At 48.6% G+C, this 11,144-nt stretch overlaps 2 protein-coding genes across 4 annotated transcripts; one reads left to right on the top strand and one right to left on the bottom strand.

Annotated features, from left to right (window-relative positions):
• Positions 1-529: 529 nt before the first annotated feature.
• FAU (FAU ubiquitin like and ribosomal protein S30 fusion) lies at positions 530-4,794 on the bottom strand. Of its 2 annotated transcripts, none has more exons than XM_073351878.1 (5): positions 4,711-4,794; positions 3,146-3,233; positions 1,909-2,053; positions 924-979; positions 530-692 (listed from the first exon to the last, which is right to left on the bottom strand). In XM_073351878.1, the coding sequence occupies exons 2-5, from the start codon at positions 3,218-3,220 to the stop codon at positions 567-569; spliced, it is 402 nt and encodes a 133-aa protein (XP_073207979.1). In that variant the 5' UTR covers positions 3,221-3,233; positions 4,711-4,794; the 3' UTR covers positions 530-566. The 2 variants fall into 2 exon arrangements, with proteins under 2 accessions (XP_073207979.1, XP_073207978.1); XM_073351877.1 differs by lacking the exon at positions 4,711-4,794 and adding an exon at positions 3,719-3,833.
• Positions 4,795-4,877: 83 nt separating this feature from the next.
• Positions 4,878-10,985, top strand: MRPL49 (mitochondrial ribosomal protein L49). 2 transcript variants are annotated; one of them, XM_073351876.1, is made up of 4 exons: positions 4,878-4,994; positions 5,220-5,385; positions 9,586-9,710; positions 10,820-10,985. In XM_073351876.1, exons 1-4 carry the CDS (start codon positions 4,914-4,916, stop codon positions 10,964-10,966), a joined length of 519 nt encoding a protein of 172 aa, XP_073207977.1. In that variant the 5' UTR covers positions 4,878-4,913; the 3' UTR covers positions 10,967-10,985. The 2 variants fall into 2 exon arrangements, with proteins under 2 accessions (XP_073207977.1, XP_073207975.1); XM_073351874.1 differs by having other exon boundaries at positions 4,878-5,009.
• The last annotated feature ends 159 nt before the right edge of the window (positions 10,986-11,144 follow it).

Genomic DNA, 11,144 nt, shown 5'->3' with positions numbered 1-11,144 from the left:
CTGTTTAAGCAGAGGATAAACAGTTGCCTGCTCATCATAGCTACAGCTTCCAGAAGGGTTTCTCCCCACCCCCCCACTAGATTTTGGGCACCAAAATGAGAAGCCCCAGGGAGACATACTGGGAGCGTTCAGAATTCAGCCCATAGAGAGACAAAATCAGAACTCATTCCCCTGCCTGCTTGCAGTGCCAGTAATGAAGGTTGCCTACAGGACATGAAATGTACAGAGGCTTCAGCGAACATGCAGTGGTATGTAAACTCAGAGTGAAGACCACAGGTAGGGCAACCTATGGGTCATCCCCAGTTGTCCTAGCTCCTTCTCAACTTCTCTCTCTCAGTCTCTCACAGCTGGTTCCCTCCCTTGAAGTGCCCCAGAGGAATCTGAAGCACAAGCAGGCAGGAGTGGTTGAGAGTGGCTGGGACTCAAGGGCATCTTGAACAAAGCCAGCTCACATGCAAGCGGAGGGAGAAGAGAATGCCTCCCCTCCCCCCCAGACCTCGAGAATGAAAGCAGCCACAAGACAGCACGCTTGGGTGACATCTGCTTTATTGGGTGAGGTGTGTCATTTAGGAGTTAGCATTGGGGCCCTTCTTCTTGCCAAAGCCTGGCACGATATTGACAAAACGCCGGTTGTACTGCATGCGTCTCTTGGCACGGCCAGTCTTCTTCTTCTTCTTCTCTTGCTTGGCAACCTTTGAGGGAGAGAGCACAGTTAGCTTAGCAACATGCCAAGAGGGGGCACTCCCATTCTAGACCCAGGACTCCTGGCTCCTAGTCCCACTGTGTGAACCACAAGGCTGTGGTGGTCTCAAAGTGTTTACTGATAAAGTGCAACAAACCCTCAGTCTGCAGCACGTGAAACAGCTCCCCCCCACTACCCCCCTTCGGTGAGGTTACATCAATGCACCAAAAGAATCACTTACCTTGGGAGTCTGGCCTCTCACCTTCCCAGCACGAGCCAGGGAGCCATGGACCTTACCTGGGGAGAGAAATCAGGAGAGCTGCACTCAGCGCCACAGGACACTGGGTAATATGTACAGTGTGGCTGGGACAGTTGCCCTGGTGGCCAGATTCATCTCAACTTTGTTATTCCAGGGCCTGCACTTTATTCACCAGTCCTTTAAGTTAACCCATGTGTCACCAGTGCCCTGGTAACTGGTTCCTCAACCTCCTTTGTAAAAGAGACATGGGTGACTGGGGGCCTCTAAGGGTATGTCTACAATAGAAGACTAAGACCATGGCTGGCCCAGATCTGCTGACTTATTCTCACAGGGCTACAGAACTTCAGCGTAGACTTTCTGGCTCAGGCTGGAGCTTAGGCTCTGAGATCATGTGAGCAGGGAGTCTCAGAGCTCTGGCTCCAGCCAGAACATCTACACTACTATTTTTAGCCCCACAGCCTGAGTCAGCTGATCAATGCTCAGACTGTGCTGTGGGTATTGTTGTTTGGGAGGGTTTTTTTTTTTTTAAAATCACAGTATAAATGTACCTCAAAGGACTGACAAGGTTCCCACAACCAACCCAACGGGCCTCAGTCCTGGACTGGAGGGGAGTTCAGTATGTTCTATTCACTCTGAGGGGCCACAGACTGAATATGCGGGGCCTCTCAGTGCTGTCTGATGTGAATCCCTGTACACTGGGCAGAGACCCAGCAAGCTTGTTTTACACAGGCATCCTCCAGGTCCTCTGGCATCTCATGCACCATTCAGAGCCCCAATGGCTACAGTGGTCTTAGTCTAGCAAGACTCTGCTGTAGCTGGTGGAGTTAACAGCTTGGCCATCCACTTTTGAAACCCAGCTAAAGAGCACAGTGGGCTGGATCTCTTTTGCATGCCTCTTCCACCTGTCCAGGAGCTTTATCTGGAAATTGAGTCTAGTCCACCTCTCCCAGAACCTTTTAATACTTACCACCCAGCATGCGAGCAGCCACCTCCAGGGTGGTAAACTCGCTGATGCCACATTGCCCAATGAGAGATTCATCCTCCAAGGGAGTTCCACCCAAGAGAACCACCTGATCCTCAGGTGCGATGCCCTCCAGGGACTCAATGTGAGCCTGATAGGAGACACAAGGTACAGAGGGGTACAGTCAGCTGGTAAGGCCAGGAGAGCAAAGCTAATCAAGCACCTTCCTCAAGTCAGCAGGCGTCACTGTAATCCTCCCCATAACATGAGGTAGAGGTGTGCTATCCAGGGGGGCACAATATCCCAGATCAAAGAGTTTCTTTCTGGGCAGCACAATGCTAAAAGGGCTGAGTGGTTGGAAGGAGTTCAGATCCCACTGACACAGATCAGGAGTGAGAAGAACTGATTCAGGAGGAGAGTTAGATCTGTGGAGACTGGCTTTGCAGGGAAAGAGATGATGCATTCCAACAGTCTCTGGGGATATGAATGGGGTAAATGCCATGGAGGGAAAAGAATCCATACACTAGGACAGACAGGAGTTATAGAAAAGCCTGACCAAATTGATTAGAGTGGCAGTGGGGAGGGGTACCACTGAGTTATAGGGTGAAACTAACAGCCCTTCATTCAAACTGCAAGGCCAAATGCAATTACGTCAATTACAATTTGGTGTCACAAAGTGCCAGAGGTATTTTAATGATAAGCAATCAGGAACATTTAATATTTCTTCTGAAGGAGCAGACACCAGGGAGCACTGGTTGAGTCCAGCATTGACTCAGAGGTGAGAGCAACCCCTCCTGGGCTCAATCCCACCCCACCCCCTGCAGCACAGCCCTTTCCAATACCATGCTGGGACACTGGAATCAGCAGAATGCCCCTTACTGACTCAACTCCAGAGCACCATGGCTTTCTGTGAAGGTCTTCCATCCAAGTTCTGGACTTGGAAGCACATACACAGTGTATAATGTCAAGATCAAAGCCTGATGTGTTCCAGCTTTGGGCAGCCATGTTCCTAGGATTCTCTCATAAGGCTACCTTCAACACAGATCAAGCAGAGGAAAGAGACATGCAGTGCCCAATACTTTCTTTGCCAATATTTATGATCAGAAATCAGCAGCAATTCTGCTCCTTCCCCTCCCCTCGGGCAGGAGCAATCAGCTGAAGGATGCACTGAAAAGCCCAACAGACATGTTTAGGGCGACATGGGGTGGGGCACAAAAAAAGTATGTGGCTAGTGAATCCTTACCTTAATGTGAGCTACTGTTTCCTGTCCAGACACCTCAAGGGTGTGCAGGTTCTGAGCACGGATGAACAGCTGCATGGTTCCAGCTATGCTGAGTGGACAGAACAAGAAGAGTTAGAGCAAGTTACCCAAGATCAGGCCATTCCCACAGCAGGCTAAAAACGTTAGGTGTCGCATTCTGTGGCTACATTACATTAGACAGGCTGAGAGACACACGCAGCTTACTTGTCAGATTTCACCGCAGCTACCCAGTAACCTACTGGGAGCTCTACAGATAAAAACCCAAACAGAAAACAAGCAGACACCATGAGCCAGTGAAACACCCAGGAATAGAACCCAGGAGTCTTGACTACCAGCACCCTTGTTGTAAAAACTAGGCCCCACTCCCTCCACCCACCCTTCCAGAGCCAGTGACAAACCCAGAAACAGAACCCATAAGTCCTGTCACTTGCTTAAAACACAAGAGCAAGTGAAGGAACTCAAAAGACCTGACTTCCAGCCTCCTTCTCTAGCTGTGAATCCCATATTGAAACATAAGTTAAGTGACTAAGCCTGCAGCAGTAAATCATTACTTACACAATGCAATCAGGATACACAAACCCTGGCAAAGGCAGGAATCTCCAAAGGCCCTGGAATTCTGCTCTGAGTACCCCAGATCGAGCACAGTCTAGCCAAAGTCAGTCTCTGCACCCTCCCAACAAAGTCAGTCTCTGCACCTTCCCTAGCAGATCTGCTAGGGCATAAACAAGGAAACTTTACTGACGTTCCTCCCCAGATGGACTTTGCTGCCACCCCAGCAACAGACGGTACTGGTAAAAAAAATCAATGCCACCTGCTGGGCCTGGATTAGTTTGAAAGGTTGTCTAAAGTGGAAGTTTGGATACGCTTTTTAGCAGCATCCTTAGTATGCCCCTGAAACAGAACCCAGGAGTTCTGATACCCAGCCCTCCCCTGCTCTGACACCCACTGACTCCACTTTCCTCCCAGATCTGGGGATAGAAGCCAGGAGTGGTTCACTAGGGAACGAGGATTAAAAGTGCCCAGCTGAGCTAGCCAACTTTACCAAGAGATGCAGAATGGGGAGCCACTTCCCAATCACCAGCAATCTGGGGGGCGACACAAGGCACCCGGCACCATCCAGGGATCTCCTCACCAGTCACAATCCAGGACTGGAGTCAGCCTCAACCGCTCTCACCGTTTGCCTGTCAGACCCATCGGCCCTTCCCTCGTTGGGCCTCTTTGTTCCAGACCAGGCCAGCGAGGCGCCTGGCCCACCGGAGGAAGAGGCGGGGGAGCCTCCTCCCTTCACTCACCCAAGGGGTTTCCTACCCGCACCACAGCGGCCGGCCAGCCGCCCCCTGCCGCCCGCGGGTGCCCCCGAACCACGAGTCGCCGGGGGACGGGAGAGGCGAGGGCTGCTTCGTGTCGTGTCCCGCCCCGCTCTGAATCCCTGCCCTCCCTCTCACCAAACCAACGCTCCCGCCGGCGTCCCCCACCACCTGATCCAGCCCCGCGGAGCGCCCCGAGGCCGCGCTCTCAGGCGGGCAGGACACCGGGGCCTCACTCACCACGAGACGCCGCCACCGTACAAAATGGAGCCGGAAAGAAAAAGGAGTTGACTAGGAGCGCGCACACTGATATACGTACAGGGAGACGCGCGCGGTGCGTAAAGCGTCACGTCATACGCAATCGGCTGTCGCCCGCGGAGGCGTCCTATTTTTACGTCACAACCCGCCCCCTCCCCGCGGTCCCAGCCGGACGCGGCAGCAAAATGGCGGCGACCGTAGCCCTAGCGGGGCTGAGGAGGCGGCCGGGTAGCGTGTGGGGCGCGGGGGCCCGGCGGCTGCTGCAGGTGACTCCCCAGCAGGTACCGCGGACGGGGGCTCAGGTGGCCGGATCGTCCTTACCGCCTGCAGCCCGGACTCCCCGGCCCCCCCGCAGCGCTACGCGGCTAGAGGGTGGCTCTCCTGCCCCGCACTGAAACGGCGCCCGCCGTGGGGCGGGACAGGCAGCGCGTGGCTGCTGCAGGCGGGATAGCACCTGACGGTTATTTACCCTCCCCCCCCTTGCATTTCAGAATCCGTCCCGGGACAAAACTGAGACCCACCACCCCCATTATCCCGGGATTGTGGAATCCACTGAAGAATATAAATTTGTGGAGAGACTCATTCCACCCACCAGAATTCCTGCTCCCCCCAAACACGCCCAGTACCCCACCCCGTCTGGCTGGAGAGCGCCATCAGGTAACCGTATGGGGCACCCGTCAATTTCACTGCATGCACCCAAACCACTGAAATATTGCTGTTGATAATTGACATTTACAGATAGTCCACATAAAAATACTGCTTGAGAACTTAATTTGGTTTAAGGATATTTACTTTATATATTTTGATATGTGATGAGTTTGTATTTTAATGGATATAAAGCTTTAACTTTTAATTTCAATATGTCTTTAATTTCCCACAACTGTGAACATTTAAATCAATAAAATGCTTCAAATCCATGATTTTGCACAACTGGAAATTTAAATTGAAAAAGCTGCATAAAACATTGATATTATCCTTCAAAAACAAACAAATAATCAAATTCTGCCAAGCTTACTTGTAGCAATTGTTCTTGAATGCCAAGTAGCAGAAGGGTAGCCATGTTAGTCTGTATCCACAAAAATAGCGAGGAGTGCGGTGGCACCTTAAAGATTAACAGATTTATTTGGGCATAAGCTTTCGTGGGTAAAAAACCCACTTCTTCAGATGCATGGAGTGAAAATTACAGATACAGGCATAAATATATATTGGTACATGAAGAGAAGGGAAGTTCTCCATGTGTAAGGTAACTGTCTTCATGTACCAATATATATTTATGCCTGTATCTGTAATTTTCACTCCATGCATCTGAAGAAGTGGGTTTTTTACCCACGAAAGCTTATGCCCAAATAAATCTGTTAATCTTTAAGGTGCCACCGCACTCCTCGCTGTTTTTGTTGTTGAGTGCTGATTTAGTGTGCTGTGCCTGTATCCCAGTTCTGCATTGACTAGCTCCTCCCACCAATAAAATGAGTCCAAAATGGTGCTGTTGTGAGGAAGACCAGCTTTGGCCTGAGCTAGACCAGTGGTCTCCAACCTTTTTTATGCGCAAGATCACTTTTTTGAATTTAAGGGCAACCCAGCATCAACACCCCCCCACCCCACTTTCCCAAAGACCTGCCCCACTCACTCCATCCCCCCATCTCCTCTGCTTGCTCTTCTCCAACCTCACTCACTTTCACTGGGCTGGGGTAGAGGGTTGAGGTTCAGGAGGGGGTGTGGACTCTGGGCTGGGGGGTTCACTGTGGGAAGGAGCACTGGGCTGAGCCTGGAGCAGGGGGTTGGGGTGCAGTAGAGGGTGAGAGATGCAAGCTCTGTGAGGTTTCAGAGTAGCAGCCGTGTTAGTCTGTATTCGCAAAAAGAAAAGGAGGACTTGTGGCACCTTAGAGACTAACCAATTTATTAGAGCATAAGCTTTCGTGAGCTACAGCTCACTTCCTCAGATGCATATCGTGGAAACTGCAGCAGGCTTTATATATACACAGAGAATATGAAACAATACCTATTCCCACCCCACTGTCCTGCTGGTAATAGCTTATCTAAAGTGATTTCCAGCACAAATCCAGGTTTTCTCACCCTCCACCCCCCCCACACAAATTCACTCTCCTGCTGGTGATAGCCCATCCAAAGTGACAACTCTTTACACAATGTGCATGACAAACAAGCTGGGCTATTTCCTGCATAAATCCAGGTTCTCACATCCCCCCACCCCCATACACACACAAACTCACTCTCCTGCTGGTAATAGCTCATCCAAACTGACCACTCTTCAAGTTAAAATCCAAGTTAAACCAGAACATCTGGGGGGGGGGGGGTAGGAAAAAACAAGAGGAAACAGGCTACCTTGCATAATGACTTAGCCACTCCAAGTCTCTATTTAAGCCTAAATTAATAGTATCCAATTTGCAAATGAATTCCAATTCAGCAGTTTCTCGCTGGAGTCTGGATTTGAAGTTTTTTTGTTTTAAGATAGCGACCTTCATGTCTGTGATCGCGTGACCAGAGAGATTGAAGTGTTCTCCGACTGGTTTATGAATGTTACAATTCTTGACATCTGATTTGTGTCCATTTATTCTTTTACGTAGAGACTGTCCAGTTTGACCAATGTACATGGCAGAGGGGCATTGCTGGCACATGATGGCATATATCACATTGGAGGCTCGTTCACCTGCACATCCACCAATGTGATATATGCCATCATGTGCCAGCAATGCCCCTCTGCCATGTACATTGGTCAAACTGGACAGTCTCTACGTAAAAGAATAAATGGACACAAATCAGATGTCAAGAATTGTAACATTCATAAACCAGTCGGAGAACACTTCAATCTCTCTGGTCACGCGATCACAGACATGAAGGTCGCTATCTTAAAACAAAAAAACTTCAAATCCAGACTCCAGCGAGAAACTGCTGAATTGGAATTCATTTGCAAATTGGATACTATTAATTTAGGCTTAAATAGAGACTTGGAGTGGCTAAGTCATTATGCAAGGTAGCCTGTTTCCTCTTGTTTTTTCCTACCCCCCCCCCCCCCAGATGTTCTGGTTTAACTTGGATTTTAACTTGAAGAGTGGTCAGTTTGGATGAGCTATTACCAGCAGGAGAGTGAGTTTGTGTGTGTATGGGGGTGGGGGGATGTGAGAACCTGGATTTATGCAGGAAATAGCCCAGCTTGTTTGTCATGCACATTGTGTAAAGAGTTGTCACTTTGGATGGGCTATCACCAGGAGGAGAGTGAATTTGTGTGGGGGGGTGGAGGGTGAGAAAACCTGGATTTGTGCTGGAAATCACTTTAGATAAGCTATTACCAGCAGGACAGTGGGGTGGGAATAGGTATTGTTTCATATTCTCTGTGTATATATAAAGCCTGCTGCAGTTTCCACGATATGCATCTGAGGAAGTGAGCTGTAGCTCACGAAAGCTTATGCTCTAATAAATTGGTTAGTCTCTAAGGTGCCACAAGTCCTCCTTTTCTTTTTGCGAAGCTCTGTGAGGGAGTTTCAGTACGGGGGGGGGTCAGGGCTGGGGCAGAGTGTCAGGGTGCAGGAGGAGGTTTGGGGTGCTGGCTCTGGGGTGCAGCCTCCTGCTGGGTGACACTTACTGTGGGTGGCTCCTGGTCGGCAACGCAGCGAGGCTAAGGCAGGCTGTCTGCCCCGCTCCACTCCTGAGAGGGACCAACATGCCCATGCAGGGGGCACATGGCTCTGCAAGCGCTGCATCTGCCATTGGCCACAGCTCCCTGTTCCTGGCCAATGGGAGCTACGTGGGCAGTGCTTGCAGGTAGCAATAGTATGCAGAGGGAGACCCCTGCTCTCCCCCACCCCTGGGGCCCACGGCAGACAGAGAGCAAGCCTTAGCAGCAGCCCCGCTACACTGCCAGAGACTGCGATAGACTGGGAGATCCTCTGGGATCATGGTGACCACTGTTCTAGAGTATCTTAGAACATCCAGTGCTCTTAAGTGAAAGGGAACTAGTGTCACGCCTATGTTTTTTCCACCAGATTATGGGTTATGGTGCAGTAAATGCACTGAATGTTGGCAAGTCCCGTATGCTCCTCAAAACATTTTTCCATGTGATATTAAAGTAGAGGGTTTTGGTCACAGTGTTATATTCCTATGACTCAGATTATTGTTTTTAGTCTGAGAAAGTTTTCATACAGTTAAAGAGCTGGGTGCCATTTGTCTCTCTGAAAATTTCCCCCCACAGTGCTGCATAACCCTAAAGGGTATATGAGCCTAGAGCAAAAAGATACATTTTCTCAGATCAGAAGGCATCCAACCTGTAGTACTTTTTTTTTTTTTTTTTTAACTTCTAACAACACAAACTGGCCCCTAACTCTGTTCTTGCTTCCTGTAACTTAATTTGAGCTACCGTCACTGTTGCTTGCATGTTTTATTTCAAGGATTTGTGGCTTTAAGAGTAAGGTACAGAAAAAGTGATCAAGGCTTGTAGTAGTCCTTCCAGCAGGTAATGCTGCCTCTTTGACTGGAATAGGCTTACCCCTCTGTTTCTAAAGCTTGAGAAATACAAGCCTTGTTAAGCAGTTGGTATCAGAAAAGTGACATTTATTCCAGTCAGATTTTTTTAGCAAAGCTACTGGCATATGAGCAGGCATCTGTTTTGCCATAATGCATAAGTCAGCTAAATTCTGACTGCATTTTTACCAGTGACTGGCTTAGCCAGGAACAACCCAGTTGGATTTTAGATGGTACTGGGAGTTTGTGGTACAGAGAGTAGAGTTGCAAACTGAGATGACTTGAGCTTCACCAGGGTCACTTTTCTGATCTGGGCTCACTAGTGGAGCATGCAGAGCAAACAGTGCTCTGGCCTAGAGTTGAAATCAGGTTTTTTTTGGTTAGATACTCCACCTGCCCTTCCTTACTTTGTGAGACGTTCCCGCATGCACAACGTTCCAGTCTATAAGGACATCACCAGTGGCAACAGGAGGATGACTGTCATCAGGAAAATCGAAGGAGATATCTGGGTACGTGCCATTCCAACGCATTCCTAACAGCCTACCAGTGATAATACAGATTCTTAAACAATGCATATTCGGTGATTCTCCTTACCCCAAAAGGGAAAGCAAATTTAATAATAGGAGAAAGTATATTGAATGTGTCCTGCAGAAGTCAGTTTCACAGCCAATCACAGGAATATAGCGAGGGCCCTACCAATTCACAGCTCATATTGGTCAAATTCATAGTCACAGGATTTTAAAAATGGTAAATTTCATTTCAGCTATTTAAATTTGAAATTTCGTGGTGTTGTAATTGTAGGTGTCCTGACTTGAAAAGGAGTGGGGAGGGGGTGTGGGTTGGTTGCTGTACTGCTACTCTTACTTCTGCGCTGTTGGTGGCAGCACTGCCTTCAGAGCTAAGCAGCTGGAGAATGGCAGCTGCTGGCCAGCAGCAGCGCAAAAGTAAGGGTAGCATGGCATGGTATGAGCAAAGAAGTAAGGATGGCAATACCATAACCCCCTAAAATAACCTTGTGACCTCCCTGCAACAGTCTTGGGTCAGGACCCCCAATTTGAGAAACACTAGTCTCCCCCCCATGAAATCTGTATAGTACAGGGTAAAAGCACACAAGACCAGATTTCATGGTTTGACACGTTTTTCATGACCATGAATTTGGTAGGGCCCTAAATATAGCTTTGTAAGAGAGTTACATATTCCCCAGGGTAACAGCCACTACAGTGATATTAGTTAGGAAAAAGGCTAATAGGGATGCTATACTAGTCCAGGATAAAGAGCAAAGCTTTTTTTCTTGAGGAGAGATCACTTTCCTCCTTGCATGGATGCAGAAAATGGAGAGTTATATTTGTTAGCGAATCATCTACCACCCCAGGAAACAAAATTCCAGACTAGCTGGAGCACTGACACTGCTGTTCTGGCAGCTCCTACAAGACCTAATTAACAACATAACATCTCTGAACTGTTTAGTGTTATGCCTTACACAGCTTTAAATAAAGACAGTCAAACTAGCTCTTAACTGCTGAAAGCATGGCCTAGTGTTTGATGCCTAAACTTTTGGGCTGTCCTTATTTGATAGTTGTATTGAGACTGTATTCTTGTTCTGTTTCTTTAACCTCAGGCCCTGGAAGAGGAAGTTAAGGAGTTCCTCACTCAGCTCGCTGGGAAACCACCACCTATTCAAGTCAACGAAATCACCTGCAGCATCCGTATCAAGGGCTATTTTGACAATGAACTGAAAGAGTGGTTGTTGAACAAGGGGTTTTAAATAAACCAACTATCCTGTTTTCTTTGTGCTGATTGATGCTATCTATCCCCTTCTGAGGAGGATGTGTTTTCTTGCTCAGAGCTATTCTCGACCCAGATGAACCAGTCTTACTTTTTATGCAAAAGCAGCAAGGATCCACAGGGACATAACAAGGTCCCAGTAACCTCCATATTATACC

This window comes from Lepidochelys kempii, chromosome 7, assembly GCF_965140265.1.
Source record: "Lepidochelys kempii isolate rLepKem1 chromosome 7, rLepKem1.hap2, whole genome shotgun sequence".
NCBI classification, from domain to species: domain Eukaryota; kingdom Metazoa; phylum Chordata; order Testudines; family Cheloniidae; genus Lepidochelys; species Lepidochelys kempii.
The sequence above is the reverse complement of the archived record's forward strand: the minus strand, read 5'-3'. Positions and strand labels throughout refer to the sequence as shown.

Bases quoted from the DNA above. Each gene is read 5' to 3' on its own strand.
- FAU (XM_073351878.1), bottom strand. From the start codon at position 3,220: ATGCAGCTGTTCATCCGTGCTCAGAACCTGCACACCCTTGAGGTGTCT. The intron at 980-1,908 runs GTAAGTATTAAA...TTCTCTCCCCAG, and splicing joins GGCTGCTCGCATGCTGGGTG to GTAAGGTCCATGGCTCCCTG. The intron at 693-923 runs GTAAGTGATTCT...TCTCCCTCAAAG, and splicing joins TGAGAGGCCAGACTCCCAAG to GTTGCCAAGCAAGAGAAGAA.
- MRPL49 (XM_073351874.1), top strand. From the start codon at position 4,914: ATGGCGGCGACCGTAGCCCTAGCGGGGCTGAGGAGGCGGCCGGGTAGC. The intron at 5,010-5,219 runs GTACCGCGGACG...CTTGCATTTCAG, and splicing joins TGCAGGTGACTCCCCAGCAG to AATCCGTCCCGGGACAAAAC. The intron at 5,386-9,585 runs GTAACCGTATGG...TTTTTTGGTTAG, and splicing joins TGGCTGGAGAGCGCCATCAG to ATACTCCACCTGCCCTTCCT.